Below are 22,500 nucleotides of genomic sequence, written 5' to 3'. Positions count from 1 at the left end.
GTATTGTGAGGCAGACGCACTAACCCCTCTGCCACCGTGCTGCCCGGGTCTTTTTATGCACCTTTAGTGACAATGTCTGTGGCTTCTGCTGTGTTCTCAGCAAGCATTTGTATTATGTGGGGCCAGCATGGTCAGAGACAGAAATGGACTGAATTGAAAATCTAACTTACCCTTTGTCGGAGTGTTAAAAGGATGACAAGGAGGTGGACTGTAAACACAAACACAAAATATTGTCATGATGTATGTTGTACCCTTAGCAGATACAATTCACAAAGCAGAATGTTTGTACCTCAATGTTTGACAGTACAGATGTTGTTGTTGGATTCATATTCAACATTTCTCTGCAAACAAACCCTCAATTTTGCTGTCGTGGACCTAGGGGTGTAACGGTACACAAAAATTTCAGTTCAGTGCGTACCTCGGTTTAGAGATCACGGTTCGGTTCATTTTCGGTACAGTAAGAAAAAAACAAAAAATAAATGTTTTGGTTATTTATTTACCAAATTTGTAAACAATGGCATAACATACATATACACACAGGGTCCATTGCCAGGGTTAATGTGGTCAACATATATAAAATAAAAACTAAATAAGATAAGGCTCAGAATGGTTTCTTAACAAAACCTTTCTACATATAAAGTGCTTTTTTTGATTGATTGATTGAGACTTTTATTAGTAGATTGCACAGTACAGTACATATTCCGTACAATTGACCACTAAATGGTAACACCCGAATAAGTTTGTCAAACCACATGCTGCACTTGTGTCTTCTTGTTGTATGTGACAGACATGCCCTTCCAAGTGTCTTCCTGATGTGTGTGAAAGACACGCCTGTACATGTGTTTTCTTGGTTTGTGTAAAGGACACAGGTGAAAAAATGCCAACTCTGCATTTATGTTTCTGATACACTAGTTCCGTGAATCTCTCTGTGAAAGAGGCTTTGTTGTCACAGTGTCGTTAACACGTAATGCCGTTTAAGTGGTTGTTTATCCTAATAATATGTACATCCATGTGTCTATTTCTTTATTTGATGTCTACCGTCTCTACCCATGCAGGGGCTTTGGCCTGACCATTGCGGGGGTGCTGTTGCTGGCGTTTGTGGAGCGTCCGTCCTCTCTTTCTGTTACCTCCGACTCTCGATACCGCCTGCCATCCTGGGAGCCTCCTTGCGGCTTCACAGAGAGCATCGAGATTGTCTGTTTAATCATCTTTATTCTTGATCTTGCTGTTAAGGTACATCAAACCAAAGACAACATGTGCTTACTAAATGATATTGACACAAAATAACAAAGACTCTTATTCTGGTTGGTCTGCAGAGCTACTTAATTGGCTGGGAAGAATTCAGGAAGAATAAATGGCTGATTAGCTACACTGTAGTCATTTCAGTCTCCATCATAGATTGGGTCTTGTCTATCAGCATGGCATGTGATGAGGTGAGAATTGCACTATCCTTCTTTTGAAATACGCCTAAATTAACTGAGCAGATTTTGTGTTGCCATTCTGTTGGGTTTAACATTTGGCTTGATGTATTCCACAATTTCTTCTTTCCTGCTTCTAATTTGTTATGAAAGGTAAATCATTTTTCCCACAGGCGTTTCCCTTTTTTTAAGGACTGAAAGTTTTCACAGATTTATCTCAATCCATCTATCCTTTTTCCATACCTGGTATCCTTATTAGGGCCCCTGGTAAGCTGGAGTCTACTTTAACTGGTTGCAGGCGAGAGACTGGGATCTAAACTCAAATCTTGTCTGACACTAGGGCTGCACGATTTAGAGAGAAAAAACTACTTCCAATTTTTGATTCCAAAATTGTGATTCGATTTTTTTTACATATAAATGCATACAACTGCGAAAATCAGGCACGCAAAATGTCTGTAAAAAGGCACAAATCTGTGTTTTAAAAAAAAAAAAAGGTTTTTGTGTCAAAATATAATTTAAGCGTTTTTTTTTTAATGAAATATAAAACAAATAGGATCTAAACAAAATGTTTACTCGGGACTACCCGCGGGCTTCAGTCGCAACGTACTCTCTGTACCTCTTGACTAAACGCAGCACTAAATTGTAGGACAGGGAGACTGTCAAGGGCGTTGAAACAGGCTAGCTAGTTAGCATAGTTAGCATCATCTAGCCAGTTTACATGTTGTCGCCTGCGTTCGCTCTTCGAGCCACAACGTTGACGGCTTTCTACTTTGCTGCTAATCATATTTGGATTAATACAATCCGAACCACTTATAAACCATTTATTAGTAGCCAACGAGAAGGTATATTTTTGACGTGACGAGGTCACAACACCGGAAGTATATTATCCGTGGGTGCGTGGCTACAGGAACAACTTGCAAAATAAAAAACGTTCTCTTAGTTCTTTGCATGCATTTTATAAAATGTTATATTACTTTTTCAATGATAACAGTTTTTGTTAATTAACTACAAACAATAGGCTCCAGCACCCCCTGCGAACCCAAAAGGGACAAGCGGTAGAAAATGGATGGAACTACAAACAAATATGTGGTACATTAAATGGGACATGTACGTGTCAAAAAGACAGCCAAAAGGGTTGGTAGTTGAGAATAAATCTAAAGGTAAAATGTTGAAATGCACCCGATTGCAGGAAATGTAGTCTTGATTTTCAAATTTTTCTTTCTGGGTTTGCTTGGAAGCACTTTGTGCAGATAGAAATGTTCCCTTTTTTTCCATCATGTGAGCGCTGTTTGAGTGCTCACATGCCTTGAGAATAACGAGTGAAGGAATATATGTTACTTTTGAACTGTCAATCAACATATTCTTGTATCAAGGTGTCACATATTACAACAATATGCAATTAAAAACTTTGAAAAAATATTTGGCTTATGCAGACCAACTCAGAGCTGTTGTCTGTAATTGATCAAAACTATGCAGTGTATATAATGTAATGTAATCATAATATAAAACAATGCAAGTAACCACTTAAGATATAAACTTTTAATCTCTCAGTAATCGAGAATTGTTTACCATTGTACTGTAATGGGAAGATAAATAACTTTGTTATCCTGAATAAAAAAACAAAAAATAAAATGGACTCATTTCTGTAAGCAAAAATGGAACTCAAATAAATGTTGAACATCTTAAAATGCATTTTTTTCCCAGTTGGAAAAACTTGGTCGAATGTTGTATTTTTTGTTTATCGCCATCACTTGATAACAGGATTCTCTCTCGTTCGTCCGTGTTGATGGCCTCATATTGCCCATCCGATTTTAAGCTGAAATATTACCACAGAGAGACATTTGTCTTTGTAATGATCTTTTTTCACATAATTTTTGTTACTTTTTACTGGCAAGTTGCGAGTCTCTCTGCCTGCGGCTGAGTCGCTTTCCGACAACCGAAACAAAAATTGTGAATGATTGAAATGAGGGCTCTCTGTGTTCAGTTAATTTTACTGTTAAATAAACATGCTCAGGTGATGAGAGCGATGCACAAAGTGAGACATCTTTCTTCCTGTTTGAAGCGAGCGACGAAGAAACCAGAGGCTCAACAATTCTGATTAGCGAACATGTTGCCGGTGACAACGGAGAAAAAAAAACCAACACCTTTTGCGGTTACGTAAACGCACTAATTAAAACCTCAATGTCAATCCGATGTCGATTAATCGTGCAGCTCTATCTGACAGTCAGGTGTTTCTCAATTAAAATGTCTCTGGAGATTTGTAATCTTTTCATCTGTGGTAAAATAACAAAGTATTTGTCAGTGCAAGCCAAATTTAAACATTGTTGAGTTTACAGGTCTAGAAAGAGAGAGTTTTGAGTTCTTCTCATGATTTAAAGGTTACGCACAGAGAAAAGTACAATTTAAAGTTGTGTTGCAGCTTCATCATTGTGTTGTGTTGTGCTGTAGCTGAAAGGTATGACATTGTTATGCCTGGCAGCGGAGAGGGAAGCAAGGCAAGGCAAATCAGTTTTATTTATAGAGCACAATTCGTACACAAGGCAATTACAAGTGCTTTATAATTAAAAGAAAGGAAAAATAAATAAAAATAAAATCAGAAAATACATCCGATCCATCCATTATGATCAAAACAATTATTAATTAAATACTTAAAGTTGTCATTCGCACAATTAAATAGATTTCAGGCTGGATTTTTTTCCAACGTTAAGGCCTGTGTCACATCTTCAGGAAGACTATTCCAGATTTTATAAGCTTAAAATTGAAATGTAGTTTCACCAGGTTTGGTCATGACTCTGGGCATCGGCAGGAGACCACTCCCTGAGATTCTCAATTGGTTGAGATGGTTAATGTGGCTCTAACATGTCAGAGATGTACTTTGGCACAAGACCATGAAAAGACTCGTACACAAGGAGAGCTGTTTTAATGTCTATTCTCTGAGCAACAGGAAGCCAGTGCAGTGACCTAAGCACTGGATTAATAGTCGTATTTCTTGGTTCTAGTCAGGATGTACTGCAGCTGCTTTACAGCTCGTTTAGAGAGCCCAGTGAGAAGGCCATTGCAGTAGTCTTAACCTGCTGGAGACAAAGTCATGGATTAGTCTGTCTGAGTCGGATTTAGACATTATTCCTCTGATTTTGGTGGTAAAAAGCTGCTGGTGTTATTGACCTAATGTGGTGGTTAAAGTTCAAGTCTGAGTCCATTACTACCCCTAGATTTCTAACCCGATTATTAGGTTTCAGTGAGAGGGTCTCAAGGTGACTAATAATAGTGTATCTTTGCTTCTTTGGGCCAAAGACAATTATTTAAGTTTTGTCTGAGTTTAGCTGAAGAAAACTGTTTGTCATCCATACACTGATCAAATCGATGCAGTGAAAAAGTGAATCAACAGGCCGTCTGTGACACGTAGATCTGAGTGTCATCTGCATAGTTGTGATAGGACACATCGATGCTGCGTATTAGCTGACCTAGTGGCAGCATTTACAAGTTGAACAATAGGGGTCCCAAACGCGAGCCCTGAGGAACCACACAGGTCCAGCACAACAAAGACTGAGATTTTTCCTGCATAAGTGTTCAGGCGAATATCATTTGTCACTTTGATCACCGCTGTTTCAGTGCTGTAGTGGGGCCTAAAGCCTGACTGGAAAATATAAAACACGTTGTTACAGAAGTCCCTAAACTGTTGGTATACAAGTTTTTCCAAAAATGGCAGGTTTGATATGGGTCGAGAGTTTGTCAGTACTGTGGCATCAAGACTACACTTCCTAAGGAGGGGCTTAGTAAAAACAGTTTTGAGAGCCTTTGGAAATGTTCCAGTCTGAAGTGAGATGTTAACTAGATGAGCGCATTGTGGTAAACTGCTTAGCACAGACTTTAGTAATCTAGTCGGTTACTCATTTAGGCATGATATTGATGGACTCAGAGTGTGGATAATTTCTTCAACTGTTTTTTCAGTGACAGTAGTGAAACGTGCCAGCTCTAGATGACTAGCTGGCTGCAGAGTATCTATTTGTTGTTTTACATTTTAATGCATTAAACTTTATCATGAAATAATATTGCAAACTCAATGCCCTTTGATGTGGTAATGAGTTCTACTGGAAGTGAAATTGGAGGGTTAGTTAATCTGTTTAATGTTGCGAACAGGACACAAGAGTTATTTCCTACAGTTTGTGATGATTTCAGAAAAATATTTTTCCCTTGTTCTACACAAACTCTGGTTGCGCCATTTCCGTTCCGGTCTGTGGCACTCCCTTTTCTGTGCCCTTTTAACCTTGACAGGAGCAATGGTGTCCAAAACATTTACAACACTTTATGTTAGTGAGTTGAACAGATCATCAACATTAGCATATGCAGGGTTTTCAGACCCAATAATTTCCACCAACTTTGTCCTTATGCTATCATCTATGAGTCTTCCACTAACCGCAGACCCAACTGCTTGTTTGGGTATAAAAGACAAGTCGAAGAAAACACAGAAATGCATCGATAGCATTCACGTTTGAAATATCAAGACCCTTAGTAATGATCAAATCAAGAGTGTGGCCCCTGATGTGGTTGGGCTTGTTTACATGCTGAGTTTGACCAAATATTTCAAGCACAACATTGATTTCTTTAGCATGCCTGTAAATGACTACATCTACATGCACATTTGAGTCCCCTGTGATGATCAAACAGTCAACGTCAGTAGACACAACTGAAAGTAATTCCGTAAAATCATCAATAAATGAATTTGAATTTGGAGTGACACAGTCAGAGATACACTCTCAGACGCTTTTCTTTTTTTTCTTTCTAAACATTTGTTTGATTTTTTTAGCACATTTCATTGGCATTAGTTGTCGAACATACATCAAGTGCTGCTTTTCCCCCAACAAGTAAAATAAAAAAAATTATAATGATAAATAAAATAAGAAACTACAGACAGATGTCAACATAAAAACACAGACAGCACACTTGCTCATCTTGCAAATGTGCATGGCATGACGTGCTCAAAAATCATCGAGCTGCAACAATACATTGAAGCTGACTGTTGCAACGCATCAGATATTTGCGAGCATACATCATCAAACAACTCTTCCCTCAATTCGGGATGTAGAGGATCCAGTTCAATCCTTTAGCCAATGAACACAGACGAATTGTTAAAATGATTTGTCCAATAGCTGTTTAGGTATGAGCAGAGCCAAAACATAAGTATTAAGTTAGCTGGAGCTTGTTTACACTGATCACATAACACGTCTGTGTTATGTGATCAGTGTATGAAGATGTATGATGGCATATCTATGCCATCATACATCTTCGCTAATCAAATCTTGATATAATAAGTACGATGTACTAGCTTGCATTGAATAAGGCTGTGTCTGGCACAAATGGAAGACTTATGAACTCGACTCAAGATCAGCTACCCTCAGACAGACTTATACTCAAATCCCCCTCCCAAAGTGACTTAATTGCAGTCAGAGACTTAGGGCGCAAAATAAAAATGTGCTTATAGATATGTGTAATTGAGCCGTTTAAAGTCGGAAGCGGTGTCAAAGATGCATTTAAAATTGTGTGAATCGGCAAGTAGGGGAACCTAGGGAAATTGTTGCGAACAAAACTGCGGATCTGTTGATACCTAAAGAAATGTTGCTTAGGCAGTGAAAATGTATTACCGGTACATAGTTGCTGAAAAGAGGAAAAAGTGTTGTCAATGAATACATCTTTAATTTTGTTGATCCACAGAGTTGACCATTTAAAAAAAAACACTATTTATAAGAGAGGGAGGGAAAGCATGATTATCAGTGACAAGTGCAAGACTAGAAATAGTAAACCAAAATAGCGCTAAACTGAACCCAAATCCTTGGCTTCACAATTATTTTTTTCGTGAAAGAAAATGTAGATTGATTGAAACTTTTATTAGTAGATTGCTAAGGAAGAGAATACATTGTATGAAACAGTACAGTTAACAAAGTACAGTACATATTCCGTACAATTGACCACTAAATGGTAACACCTGAATACGTTTTTCAACTTGTTTAAGTCGGGGTCCACGTTAATCAATTCATGGTAAAATGGGAGAGTGAGCCAGAGCTCTAAGAGAAACCAGTTTAATTTAGTTTGCCTCCATAACCAACGACAGCGGGGAGGATCAAATTATTCATATTGTAGCCAATATTTAAGAATTCTATTGTTATTGGCCCAGTAATAAAATCTAAGGTTTGGTAGTGGTAATCCTCCCGATGATTTGGTTCTTTGCAAATACTGTTTACGTAACCTGTGAGTCTTCTTAGTTCAAATGAAGTCTCAAATCTGACTATCTAATTTACGGAAGAAGGACTAAGGGAGAAAAAGTGGTATGCATTGGAACAGATAGGAAAATCGTGGAAGTACATTCGTTTGAATAGAGTTAACACAGGCCACCGTAGATAAATTAAGTAAAGACCAGGGGCCGTACTTATCAAGCTTCTTAGAGTGCCATTTTACACTTAAGTCCTGAGAATTTGCGAAATTTAGTCCTACTCTCAAACTTAAGAATAAAAGCTTTTTATCAACGTTCTTAAGTCTAAGAATCACTCCTACTCTCCACGATATTTAAGAGACCTTCAGAGGCGTCTTAAGTGGTTAGGAGTTGCCAGCAGGGGATGGCACTGAGGCGAGAGAGACGTGCGCGAACGTTCAGGGAACGGAACAATGTGTTGTTTTTTTTTTGATGACGAGCAGCTGATCAAACGGTATCGTTTAGACAGAGCGGATATTATTTTTGTCACAGATTTAATACTTTTCGATTCCTTGTTGATTTCTGCATGTGTCTGCAGTGGGCTAGTATATATAGAGCCACCCACACCAGTTTCAAATTAGTTGCCTAATTAATGAATTGGAAAGAAAATTTTATGACAGTAGCGTATGTGTGTGGCCGTGAGGTGAGTGACGTCAGTGAGTGTGTGGGCGATAGAAGAGAGGGAGCGGTAGCGTGAGTGCCGGCGGGGACTAGTTTGTTTTGTATTATTTTGTAGTTTATTGTCAAAATATACACTCCCATTGTCCACTTAAATATTTCTAAGATATTTCTTTATTCTTAGACAACGGATTCCCTTCCGTGATTGGTCATTTCTATGGACACAGAAATGACGTCACCTAAAATTCCGTTTACGGCACATAGTAATGTCGTAATTCAGCTCTGAGTGTGACACTTATGATTCAGTCCTACACTTCGCTGAAAGTGTGAGTTAGACGCTTGATAACTAACTTTTAAGTGCAGCTTTCAGCGAAGAATTTATTTACTCTTAAGTCAACTCTTAGCAGACTTCTTAGGAGTAATTCTAAGAAGCTTGATAAGTACGGCCCCAGTTTTGTAAGTCTCCCTTGATTCTGAACAACGGTGGAGAAAAGTTGGCTTTATAAAGCTCTGCAAGCGTTTGCGTAACCGTGACACCCAAGTATGTGAACATTTGCAAGGCCATTTTGAAGGGAAAATTGTGCAGAGGATATTTCTTAGCAGCAGAGTTTATAGGAAATATTTCACTTTTACCCAAATTCCATTTGTAACCAGACACGTGATGAAAAGCTTGAAGAGTGCTCAGGGCAGCTGGGACTGATACGGAGAGGTCCAAGACATATAAGAGGAGGTCATCTGGGTAGAGAAAGACTTTCACCTGCACATTGTGCCCACATATACCTGTAATAAGGGAATTGGCACGAACGCAATTGACATAAGCTCAATGTCAAGAGCAAAAAGCAATGGGCTGAAGGACAGCCTGCCGCGTAAACAATAGAGGCAAAAGTATTGGGATTTAATTTTATTTGTCCTGACCGAGGCCAATGGGGGTGAAAAGAGAAGCTTAACCCAAAAAATAAAACTATTACAGAAGCCAAATCTCTCCAGGACATATAATAGAAAACTGCACCCTGTCAAAATCTTTTTCTGCATCCCTTGATATAACTGCCTCTTGGGTGTTGGAAGCAGGCACATTGTACAATATATTGAAAAGACGTCGAAGGTTAGAAAAGGAGTGCCTATTTCGATAAACCCGGTTTGATCTGCATTAATAATTGAAGGAAGAATAGTGTCAAGGCGTAAAGCGAGCATTTTGGAAAATAATTTACAATTCCCATTTAACAGGCTAATAGAATGATATGAAGTGCACAAAGAGGGATCTTTGGCATTTTTCAAGAGAAGATAAATTGATGCTTATTTAAGCGTTTGTGGGATTTAAATGATTTGCCAGATTTAAATGATTTAAAAGATTTAAATGACCGATTTAAATTATTCATTGTACATGAATCATCCACAGGGATCAATACTGGGACCAAAATTGTTACAAAGGACTTGAATGGGAACTGCACTTTTTTTTTAGAATTTTGCCTATCGTTCACAATCCTTATGAAGGACAAAAAGTTTTTTTTTCATTATAACATGTAACAATCGGCTCGTTCTATGGCTAGCAATGCAGCTAATGAAAGCAATCCATTCTACCTCTCAACTACTTTAAAAATGCATTCAAAAACCGCCAACAATACTTCATTTACGTTCCGTAAATTGTATAATAACCAAACTGTAGTGACATTGTTATTGTAGGAGCGAATACTGACAGCGTACTAACACAGGCGTTTTATGGTATTAGTTGTAAGCTAGCTACAGCAAGAGATAAGATACAGTAGCTTCTTTGTCAGCACCCGAATCAATACAATTTGATAGGACACCAATCTGTACTGACTGAAAAACATGAACAATCATATTAGAGTATCTGTAAAGTATTAGCCCACATTTCACGTTTTGTTTGTACACAGCTAGTTTGACAGCATATGCACTGTAGTTGTGATAACAGGCATGATGTGTTGTGTGTATCATGATCACTAATAAAGTGACTGTCACTGGATGGGCAGTCGTGCGTTTGGTCCAGCTGGCCGGGGAAGTTTTTTCAAGTTGACTTTGAGTAAGCGCGCCATTTATGTTGAAATAGCTTGGATCCAAGTTCCACATTTACAGCGTCAAAGTCACGTCGACCTCACACTCGGCTTCTGTCTGCGCCAGGGGCGTCACTAGCTTTTAAGGACAGGGGGGGCTTAGCCCCCAGGAGATGCACAGGATGCGAGCGAACGTTGCGCACGAGCACAAAACTTCACAAACGGCTAACAAAGACTTAGAAATGATTCATTGTTATTATTATTATTTTTAAAAATGCACGGGACGAAATGAAATGCTCCCCGGGACGATGGCTTTTAACCATTTTTTTTCTTTTTCTTTTTATGTATTTATTCATTATACATTTTATATTAAATGTCTTGGTTTTTCCTCCCTCTGAAAATCCTATGAAATGTTTAACAAGCCATCCTATAATGATACAACAGCTATTAATGTAACAATACAATACAACAAATATATTTAAAGATGTTTTTTTTCATTATTTTAACAATAGGCTAATGTATATTACTTTATATAGATTCTACAAGAAACACAAAACTTAAAAACTAAATTATTTACAATTGCAGACATAAGGTTTCGTGTAGCTTCACTCATTGTAAAGGAAGACGGAAGTCCACGCAGGAGAAAAATGACTACAAAGATGGTGTCTGGGTTTTTCTTATATATATATATATATATATATATATATATATATATATATATATATATATATATATATATATATATATATATATATATATATATATATATATATATATATATTTATATGTATGAAAGACTTAAAGGTATACTACACATTCTGGTGATGTTACGTAAGGACATATATATATATATCAAATAAAACAAATGGCTTATCGATAAGCCATTTTTTATTTTTTTATTTATTACAACGCCAAAATAGGCCTAACAACGCCAATAGTTGTAATTCTGTAGCACTTTGAGATTTGGAATCAAATGTAAAGTAGATTAAAAATACAATCTATTATATAAATAAATAATATGAATATATATGTATATATATATATATATATATATATATATATATATATATATATATATATATATATATATATATATATATATATATATATATATATATATATATATATATATATATATATATATATATATATATATATATATATATATGTCCTTACGTAACATCACCAGAATGATTGACAATTAGAAGGACCAATAGTCATCATGATCCACCCAGAAATTAATAAAACAAATGGCTTATCGATAAGCCATTTAAAAAAAAAAATGTTTTAATATTTATTTATATGTATCATTATTCTCCTACTCACCTTTCCAGTAGAGGCCTCTCCCCTCTTACTTTCTGTGCTCCTCTGCCCTGACTCCTGCAGGTCAATAGGGGTTGTGGAGTCATTATTATTATTATCTACTGATGATAGTCATACGTGAATGAGCTCAGCTCCTGTTCTCCTCCATATGTAAAGTGAGAAACAAAGCTGATGCTCCAGAAGGAAGTAACCCCAAAGATAGCAAATGGTAAAAAATAGTGCACATTTAACTTTATAAATAACTAGGACCTTCATGATGCATTTCAGACTAACAAGCTAACTAAGTAGCAGCATTGTTTTAGAGCGGGAATGTAACTTTTTTCAAACAAAGACCTGGTGTAAAGTGGAGCTAATACATTTTACTACAAGCAGTGATCAATACTTACTTTCTTGAAAAAGTTTCTCATGTCCATTTTGCATCCGTTCACGTTCTTGTTCTGCAGTGCTGTGTGCTAATGTGCTTCGTACATTTGCAGGACCGCAAGCAAGGTCGCAGAGAAAATGCGGACTGGATTTTGAGTGATGTGGGCATTTTCTATATGAACAGGTCCCAGGACCGCAAGCAAGGTCGTAGAGAAAATGCGGACTGGATTTAGAGTGATGTGGGCATTTTCTATATGAACAAGTGGAATGGATTGGATACCGACACACTAAAGGGGCTCTCTACCTTACGCTATGAAGTGAGGGGAAACTGAGTAAATAATGACAGGTTATATGATTATTTATTTAAACTCATATTCGGGCCACTTTATAATGAATATGTCGGCATGTATTTGTAAAAAAAAAAAATATATATATAGATTTTTATTTTTATTTTTTTTTAACACCAAATTATTTAGGGGTGCTTAAGAATGTTTTAGGGGGGCTTGACCCCCCCTAAAATAGGCCTAACAACGCCAATGGTCTGCGCCAACGTTATACTCTCTCTTCGTACTCACGTTTGTTTCCGGAAGTAGGAACACACATTTGTTGGAAGAAGTCGGAAGTCAAACGGAAATAAATGCGCCGAGGAAACCAGTTCCGGTAATGCATAAAATGACCAAAATACGCTAAATATTGTACATGTTATGTATTGTTATGAACGTGTCTGTTACTACATTAGATATATTCATGCTGTGTGTATACAAACCGTTGATGGAGGCATTGGAATTTATTTTAGAGGGCTTTGAAGGCTACAACGGTGACTCCCATTAGCCGCATCTTCCCAGCGTTTTTTTACCATTTTTAAAATCCCAAAAAGACATGTGTGTTCTTGTCCCTCATAATGATTGTGAATGATAGGCAAAATTCCCCAAAAAGTGCAGTTCCCCTTTAAGTTAGTACTATTTGCTGAAGACGTGACTGTTTTATTCAGGAGAGAACACACAGAAGCTAATACAAATGATAATAGAAGAAATTAAACAAATTTAAGAGATGGTTTGACAAAAAAAGACTATATTTGACTCTCAGTTAAACTAAGATAATGCAACAGTAACAGTAGAAGTCAAACATACCGGTAAATACAAATAAACAGAGTACACATTGACAGAGTAAAAGAAACCAGATATTTTTGGGATTAATAATAAAAGATAAAATGACATGAAAATTTTATACAATAAATATACAACATATGGTGGCAATAAATTTGTCAATAATGAATAAAAAGAAATATGTACTGGACAAAAAAACACTCCATATTCTATTGTGTTACAATATCTGAATTATTCTATAGAAATATGGGGAAATGATTACAAAAGTACACTTCATTCACTAACCGTTTTACAAAAAACTTCAGTTAGAATAATACATAACGTTGGATTTGTAGAACACTCAAACTCCTTATTTATTGAATCCAAAACACTGGCATTCAATGATTTGGTGCATTTGCAAACAGCTAGAATTATGTACAAAACAAACTATAACCTGCTACCCAAAAATGTACAACAATTCTTCTCAACAAGAAAGTAGAAATATGACCATAGAGAAAACTCTATCTTAAAACATTTGTATGCACGTACAGCACTTAAGACCTTTAGCGAATTAGTATGTGGAAATAAATCATGGATTAAGCTAGAGCTGAAACGATTCCTCGAGTAATTCGATTACAAAATATATTAGAATAATTATCGCTGCCTCGAGGCGTCGTAAATGTATTTTATTTAAAAAAAATGTTTGCAGAATTTTGCCTCGTTTAGTAGTCAAAGCTCAGGTTTCGGCCTCTTGTCCACACGCAGACGCATTTTTTTGTCTTTAAAAACCCAGACTTTTACAAACGCTGGCCAAAGTGTAGAGATCCAAAACTCTCCACTCAGCGTATGTGTGTACATAACCTGACTCTCGCCAGATCCTTGTAGTTCGCTGAGCTCCACACAAGGATCTGGGACTTCTCAATAGGATATATATTTCAGAAGGCGGGGCCTTGTAAAAAAATCATTGTATGTGATTGGATGTCCGTTATCTTGAATGACGTGCTACTTCAACCACTCACATCGAAATCAACTTGTGACGCTGATGAGAGTGACGCTGGGAAATCCAAAACAGAACAGCCGGCATATTGGATAACGACAGAGCGAAAAGTTAGAGAACTTTTACTGAAACAATGCAGCAATGTCAGTAGATGATCGATGTCGCAAAACATTTGCAATAGCAGAATCAATGTCAGCACACGACTCCTCGCTGCGTGCCGCCATTGTTGTTTGAATCAAACAGTCGCTTCGGCGCTATGTCACATCTATGAAATCCCGCCCGGCGATCCTGATTGGTTCATTATTTTTTGCTATCTTGAAGGAGTTTGCAATGCCCTCGAGCCCAGATCCTTGTGTGGAGCTCAGCAAACTACAAGGATCATGTCGAGAGTCAGATTACTGTGTACACACCACAAACGGAGACTTGAGATGACGTCACGGTTGTACGCTGTCATTTCCAAACTCAACAACACTGCCTTGCTGGCTTTAAACACATTATACGATGACTTACTGTATTTTTTAACGTAAACATGCTGCTCTTTTCACTCAACGTTAGTAAAAAGACTAAATGGGCTTTGCGACACTCCCGCCGGCGCTAATGACAGTCAGCTGTTTTGGATACGATCGCTGTCAAACCTCCGCCTGATGGGACAACTTTGACAAGCAAGACTTTTTGCTCTGTGTCATAAGAAAGATGCAACATTAGCTCATGTTTTTAGTCCTTGTTTAACGACAAATCCTGAAGTTAACTTACTTGTCTTGCTTCCATGAGCGGGGCGCGACCGTGCTCGCGCGTAAAAAACGACCAAGCAACTAAAAAAAACAACGTAGCGTCCTCCTTGTAGTGTGTACTGATGTTAAAGACAATATACATTTAATTACACATGTACTATATCACTATATCCATGATTAAATGCTTTATAATTCCATGAGAGTTTTGCAGCGGCACACGCACGTCCGTGTGCTTTATATAGATACTTAAACATGCAAAATGGTATCCTTGGCTCGTTAGTGCGTGCTGATTTTATAAAGAATGTACACTTGTAGAGTATGGACTAGCGAGACCGGGAGAGGACGCTGGCGCTGTTTGTTTCTCCGCTTCTCCACTCGCGATATATAGTTTGTTTCTGCGCTACATTTAGCCAGCCAACATACTCATTCAAACAGCACTAACTTTTTACTTTTCTGATCTTGCGATCAGCTGCTTTTTATATCGGCACCTACCTGCTACCCGCTACCTCCAGCTGTCAACTTCGCCTCTCCGGGGATCCTGCTCGTCCATCAAACCACCGTTGACGGCAAGCTATTTCCCTTCCACCGATGCAAGCCGATCCTCACTGATCTTGCCCAGAGAGGTATTTTGCGGTTAGCCCTTGCTGCTGGGACCGCTGCCTTCTCATTTAACTTTTTGGCTAACGCTGTTTGGCTGGCGGCTAGGCAACATCCTCCCCTGGACAGGATGATGTTCAGATATTCCATCTCCAAACTCCTCCGACTCAACTCCACAACCACTCCTGGATATAAAATCCCCATCATCAATGAACTCGGACTTCTGCGTCGGCCCCGATATATCCACAGAAGTTGTCGGAAAAAGTTTGTCTACCACCAACAGCTTGATCAGTGTATTCCATCCATCTGGACCCCTGTCGCACACCTGACACGTCATCAGAGCGCTGTCGCTCCTGTCATTAGTAATACTGGAAACGTCACGAGACCACTGCAGGACAGCGCGGGAAGCACCGCTAGACCTCCACACACCTAGCAGGACAGAAAACGTGGCGTGGATTACAGCCTGCTCCGGCCCCTGCAGAAACTCACCACTTCAACAAAAGTCAAAATTGAACTTTTAAATGCACAATCTCTCAATAACAAATCCTCCTTCATTCAAGATCACATAATTGACAAACAGGTTGACTTCATGTGCCTCACAGAAACTTGGCATCAACCAGAGGTTTACTCTGCTCTGAATGAAGCTTGTCCTTCTGGCTACGGCTACCTTCAAAAAGCCCGCAACACCGGTCGTGGTGGTGGCCTGGCTGTTATACACAGAAGGAAATTAGATTTGTTCCCCCTGCCCCTACCTGTGCACTCCTCATTTGAATGCCTTGCATTTAAATGCAAACCCCCTTTCTCCATGACAATACTCCTGATCTACCGACTCCCCAAACCAAACTCTGCTTTCATCCCAGAGATACATGACCTTCTCACCACACTCTGCACAACCTCAGCCAATATTGTAATACTTGGAGATATTAACATTCATGTCAACACCCCCTCCTGCCACTCTGCTGCTGAGCTCCTGCATCTTTTAGATTGCCTCAACCTGACACAACATGTTGATGTTCCAACACACACCACACAAACCTCAGCCAATATTGTAATACTTGGAGATATTAACATTCATGTCAACACCCCCTCCTGCCACACTGCTGCTGAGCTCCTGCATCTTTTAGATTGCCTCAACCTGACACAACATGTTGATGTTCCAACACACACCAGGGGCCACACTCTCGACCTGGTCATTACCAACTCTGTCCCCATCAGCAACCTTTTGGTGTATGACCTGGGTGTGTCTGACCACAAGGCCATTTCAATGGAGCTGCCTTTCATGTCCCCCCTTAAAAATCCAAAACGCCAAATCAGTTTCAGGAATCTAAAAAACATTAACCCGGACACCCTGGCCGTTGACCTTCAGCATCTCTCCTCTGTCAACTTCCCATCAGTCACTGAGTCAGTAGACTTCTACTACACTTCGCTGAGTAGCCTCCTAGACCTCCATGCCCGTCAAAGCCCGAACAGTCACCTTCATGCACTCAGCCCCCTGGTACACCGGCGAGCTGCGGAAAATGAAGAGAGCGGGGCGTCTCCTTGAACGGCGTTTCATGTACTCAGACCTCACTGTTTACAAAATAGCCTATCGAGAACACCAGAAGGCCTATTCAAAGTCCCTCAGTGATACACGGTCCCGGTTCTTCTCCAATATCACCAACAATAGCTCTGGAAACTCAAAGCAACTTTTCTCTACCATAAATCATCTCCTCAAACCCCAAACTCCCCTACACTCAGACACAACACAGGAGCAATGCAACAATTTCATCTCTTTCTTCAGGACTAAAGTAGAAAACATCCGCTCCTCTCTCTCCACCCCTGCCCCCCCAGTCCCAACTGTCGACCCTCAGCCTGGGACCACTCAGCATCTCTGCTGCTTCACAGATATCACGCAGCAAGAGGTTGAGGGCATCATGAGGAAGATGAAACCCTCCACCTGTGTCCTGGACCCCTTTCCCTCAGGCCTGGTAAAAACGCACACCCCTGCCATGAGTCCTTTGATCACCAAAATTATTAACCACTCCCTCCAGGCTGGTCAGGTCCCCACTGTCCTGAAAACTGCAGTCATCAAACCACTTCTCAAAAAGCCCAGCCTAGACCCAGAAGTGCTGGCCAACTACCGACCGATCTCCAACCTCCCATTCCTCTCAAAGGTGCTGGAAAAGGTAGTTGCTGCCCAACTTCATGACCATCTTAAAACCAACAACCTATATGAGATGTTCCAGTCTGGTTTCCGCTCTGGCCACAGCACAGAGACTGCTCTGGTCAGGGTCACCAATGACCTGCTGATGAGTGCTGATGCTGGCTCACCATCTCTTCTCATCCTCCTTGACCTCACTGCAGCATTCGACACTGTTGATCACCGCATCCTCCTACACCGCCTACACTCCACCATTGGACTCTCTGATACTGCCCTAAACTGGTTCACTACCTACCTCACCGATAGAACAGAGTTTGTCTCTCTGGGAGAGGCAGAGTCGGACACACTCTCTGTCACCTGTGGTGTCCCTCAAGGATCAGTCCTCGGCCCCACCCTTTTCACACTCTACATGCTCCCCCTTGGCCATGTCATCAGCCAGCACGGAATATCATTCCACTGCTATGCCGATGACGCTCAACTCTACCTAAAAACAAACTCAACCCCCTCTGCAGCCCTGCCATCATCCACACTTACCAACTGACTGGAGGAGGTAAAGGCGTGGATGAAACACAATTTTCTTCAACTATATTAATAATAATAGATTTTATTTGTAAAAAGCACTTTATATTGAGTAAACAATCTCAAAGTGCTACAGTGTATTAAAAAAAAAAAAAAAAAAAAGATAATAAGGAAATAGCTCCAAAACCGAAGCCATTTTAGTCGGCACCCCACATCAGACTCAGTCATACACCATCACCAGCATCACCTTCTCCAGTCACGACATTCACCTCTCATCCTCAGTCACTAATCTGGGTGTTAGAATAGACCCTCACTTGACCTTTGAGGCTCAAATAAAACAACTGTGCAAAACCTCCTTCTAACACCTCAGGAACATTGCTAAACTCCGCCCCTCACTCACTCTCTCTGATGCCGAGAGGCTCGTCCACGCCTTTGTCTTCTCCAGGCTAGACTACTGCAACGCGCTTCTTGTCGGGATCCCCAGCAAGAACATCCAGAAGCTGCAGTACTTACAGAATAGTGCTGCTAGGATCCTGATGAGAGTGCGGAAATATGACCACATCACCCCAATTCTCAAATCCCTTCGCTGGCTTCCTGTTCCACTCAGGATTGAATTCAAAGTCTCCCTGCTAACCCACCAGTGCCTCCATGGAAATGCCCCCCTCTACCTGAAAGAACTACCCACCCCCAAATCCTCCACACGACACCTCGGCTCCAGACAGGCTAATCTCCTCCAACCTCCGAGGACAAAGCTACGAACAATGGGAGACCAGGCTCTCTGCTCCGCCGCTCCCAGTCTGTGGAACGCTCTCCCTGACCACCTGAGGGCACCACAGACTGTGGATGCTTTTAAAAAAGGCTTAAAAGCCCTTCTTTTTAAAAAAGCCTTTTTTTTTTTTAGATATGTGCATACTAGCTATAGCTATTTGGCTGTTTTATTTTTTTATTTTTTTTATTTCCTTATTATCTTTTTAATTATTATTATTATTTTTTAATACACTGTAGCACTTTGAGATTGTTTACTCAATATGAAGTGCTTTTTACAAATAAAATCTATTATTATTATTGTTATTATTACTTCACTGCACATGTAATACATCACCATGTTGCTGAACATGTTATAAATGATCAATGATAAATGGGTTATACTTGTATAGCGCTTTTCTACCTTCAAGGTACTCAAAGCGCTTTGACAGTATTTCCACATTTACCCATTCACACACACATTCACACACTGATGGCGGGAGCTGCCATGCAAGGCGCTAACCAGCAGCCATCAGAGGCAAAGGGTGAAGTGTCTTGCCCAAGGACACAACGGACGTGACTAGGAAGGTAGAAGGTGGGAATTGAACCCCAGTAACCAGCAACACTCTGATTGCTGGCACAGCCACTCTACCAACTTCGCCACGCCATGTTATCATTTTACGAGTGTTGGGTTTCAGCAGCACAGGCGTGCATTAGCTCTTTAATAATGTTCCCAGGATTTTGTGTACGTGCAGGTAGGTTTTAAAGATAATGTACGTGTCATTGTACATCTAAAGTCGATCAAAATAAACATAATAGAAGGGGTAATGCCACCAAGTCAGATATTGATACTTTTTTCAGACTTCTGATTGGACAAAATGTGCATGACAGCAGGTGTATGTTTGTGTGTAGACATAGACAGTTTTAAAACTACACTTGTGTGGATGGAGATTATTTTAACCCCAAATATGTGTTTTTAAAACTCTCCGTGTTCGTGTGGACATGGCCTTAAAGGCACTACCAAATCCACTTTTTATGTTTGATAAAATGAAAACTCTTCTTATTGTTTTATTTTTGATACTAAGAATATAGTTTTATTTTAACTTTCTCAGGGAATATAAATTTTGACCTAATTTTATATATATGTGTTTTCATCTCAAACATGTTATGGCAAAATGAACATTGATTACTATTTTGCATGCAAAGAATGCAATGAACTGTACTGCATTCTTAAAATTTAAAACTGTTATCATTATTAAGTGGTTTGTCTTTTTATATTGTTTATGTATTGTTGGCAGATTGAAAACAGCTCAGGGGATTTGCGTGGAGAAACCACCATATAAACGGGACCGTATAATAATCAGGCAGCACGGTGGAAGAGGGGTTAGTGCGTCTGCCTCACAATACGAAGGTCCTGGGTTCGATCCTGCGCTCTGGATCTTTCTGTGTGGTGTTTGCATGTTCTCCCCGTCACTGCGTGGTTTCCCTCCGGTTACTCCGGCTTCCTCCCACCTCCAAAGACATGCACCTGGGGATAGGTTGATTGGCAACACTAAATTGACCCTGGTGTGTGAATGTTGTCTGTCTATCTGTGTTGGCTCTGCGATGAGGTGGCGACTTGTCCAGGGTCCCCCCGCCTTCCGCCCGAATGCAGCTGAGATAGGCTCCGGCACCTCCCGCGAACCCGAACGGGACAAGCGGTAGAAAATGAATGGATATAATAATCATCAAAAACGCACGAGAGACAAGAACTTTGTTTATGCGGTCACACTACACATAGGGCTGTGAGCGCACCTGTATTTATTAGCACACACAAATTGGCACAATCAACCACGGACGCATTTCAGCTGTGCGTGTCAGCCTTCAATGATGAAAACAGGCATTTAGGAAATAAAAGACAATTAGGCCAAACGCAATAATAAAATATTGCTCCGGCCCGGCTGCACCAAATAATAATATAAATCCATTTAATAGAGTCAAAATACAAATAAGGCAACAAGAGAATTATCCCAACTCAAAGTATTTACAAAATACAAAGGATCCTGATATTTTTAACTTTATTAAAAAGTTAGGTAATACCATTATGTGAATTACAAATTATTAAACTTTTTATTCAGAACTTTATTTTTCATAAATAAGCTATGCTTCTTCCTAGTCCTTTTCAGACATGTTGTAATGCGAAACTGGAAATATGTGACGTATTATATTGTACCTTTATGCATGTTATGCACATAAACTTACACTATAAACCATAAACCATGAGCTGCTGCAATTCATTTTCACAACAAAGTAACGCATTGTAGTGTTTGACTGTTTTTAGGCTACGCAGAGTGTTGTATTGACAGTTTTTGCTTTGGTAGGGATTTTATGAAGGCTGGCAAATGTTTTCTGTTATTGTTTGTCACACCTATACTTCATTGACATTTTAATTGTTTTTTTCAAATCATTTTTGCTGATGTGTAAAGGCAAACTTGTGTTAAAAACTCTTTCTTTTAACAAATTGTATTTAAAATGTGACATTTTCTTCTCGCCAATTATTAGAAACTAAGAGTGCGACGACTTATTCGACCATTCTTCCTCTTGCAAAACTCCTCCCTGATGAAAAAGACACTGAAGTGCATCAAGAGGACTCTGCCAGAGATTGCCAGGTGCGTATTTTCCTCACATTAAATGGCTCTGACTGAAAGTAATAAACAAATACATAACAATTGAGGGTCTGAGTGGACAACTAGAATTATTTTGAGTTATGACACATGTTTTGTAAATGTCTTCCAAGTTTAAAGGGGACCTAAGATGATTTTCTGACTTATGTTACAATGTCCCTCTCAATGCCAAAGTGTCAAATCATATCATATGGTTCATGCTCGACATGGGAAGGTATGAGATTCTGAAGGTAGGATTACCTAAGGCGACAATTGCTTGTATTCCGACACGTGACTTATCGGAAGTGAAAACCAGTGGTCGTCGACCAAGCCAAAATGGCTGTTAAACAGCAAGCAGCGCACAAACTATCTGAGGAACAAAAGAGCTTAAATCTTCCTGCAATGAGCAGATACGGACAACAAATCTAACTATGCAATGGAACAGGTGCCTATACTTTATCAAAAAAAAGATTTGTCAAATGATAACAAGGAATATATGTCAGTCGTGTTCCCAGACATATCAATCTATTGTCATGCTCCAGACGCCATTTGACATGACAAAACAGATAGAAACTTGGAAAAGCATGGAGGTGTACAACTTTTTTGTGTTTGGCTGGGTCAAGAAAATTGGTATCAAGACTCTCTCAGATAAATATGCATGGTTTTTGGTTGGGTAAGGTTGCTTTAAATAATTAAACTTTGCGTCTACTGCCATGTTTATTGCTGTGCAGGCGCCGTTTACGAGTAGCATGTATTTCCCCGTCTTTGTCAAAATATAACTATATATGTCAACATTGTGTATGTGCTGAAAGCTTCATTTATGATTGCTGCCTTTGGTAAAAGCTTAACTCTTTTAGGTTTTTCTCACATTTGCTTTCATTTATTTAGACACGCCGAGTTGGTGCTTTTCGAAACACTCGCAGTAAACATGTGCTTAAGAAATACAAATAATATAAATATAATACTTGAATGCCCATCCATACATCCATACATTTTCTACCGCTTGTCACTTTCGGGGTCGCGGGGGGTCGCTGGAGCCTATCTCGGCTGCATTCGGGTGGTAGGCG

At 39.4% G+C, this 22,500-nt stretch overlaps 1 protein-coding gene across 3 annotated transcripts in view; it reads left to right on the top strand.

Annotated features, from left to right (window-relative positions):
• The window catches only part of tpcn2 (two pore segment channel 2), a 164,566-nt gene that overhangs the window by 54,277 nt on the left and 87,789 nt on the right, over positions 1 to 22,500 (top strand). For all 3 annotated transcript variants that reach the window (XM_062030168.1, XM_062030162.1, XM_062030154.1), the window contains exons 4-6: positions 1,056 to 1,233; positions 1,317 to 1,433; positions 21,333 to 21,439. In XM_062030168.1, coding sequence (XP_061886152.1) covers positions 1,056 to 1,233; positions 1,317 to 1,433; positions 21,333 to 21,439 — 402 coding nt within the window. The remainder of the gene's footprint in view (positions 1 to 1,055; positions 1,234 to 1,316; positions 1,434 to 21,332; positions 21,440 to 22,500) is intronic.

Source organism: Entelurus aequoreus, linkage group LG02, assembly GCF_033978785.1.
Source record: "Entelurus aequoreus isolate RoL-2023_Sb linkage group LG02, RoL_Eaeq_v1.1, whole genome shotgun sequence".
Taxonomy (NCBI): Eukaryota; Metazoa; Chordata; class Actinopteri; order Syngnathiformes; family Syngnathidae; genus Entelurus; species Entelurus aequoreus.
The sequence above is the reverse complement of the archived record's forward strand: the minus strand, read 5'-3'. Positions and strand labels throughout refer to the sequence as shown.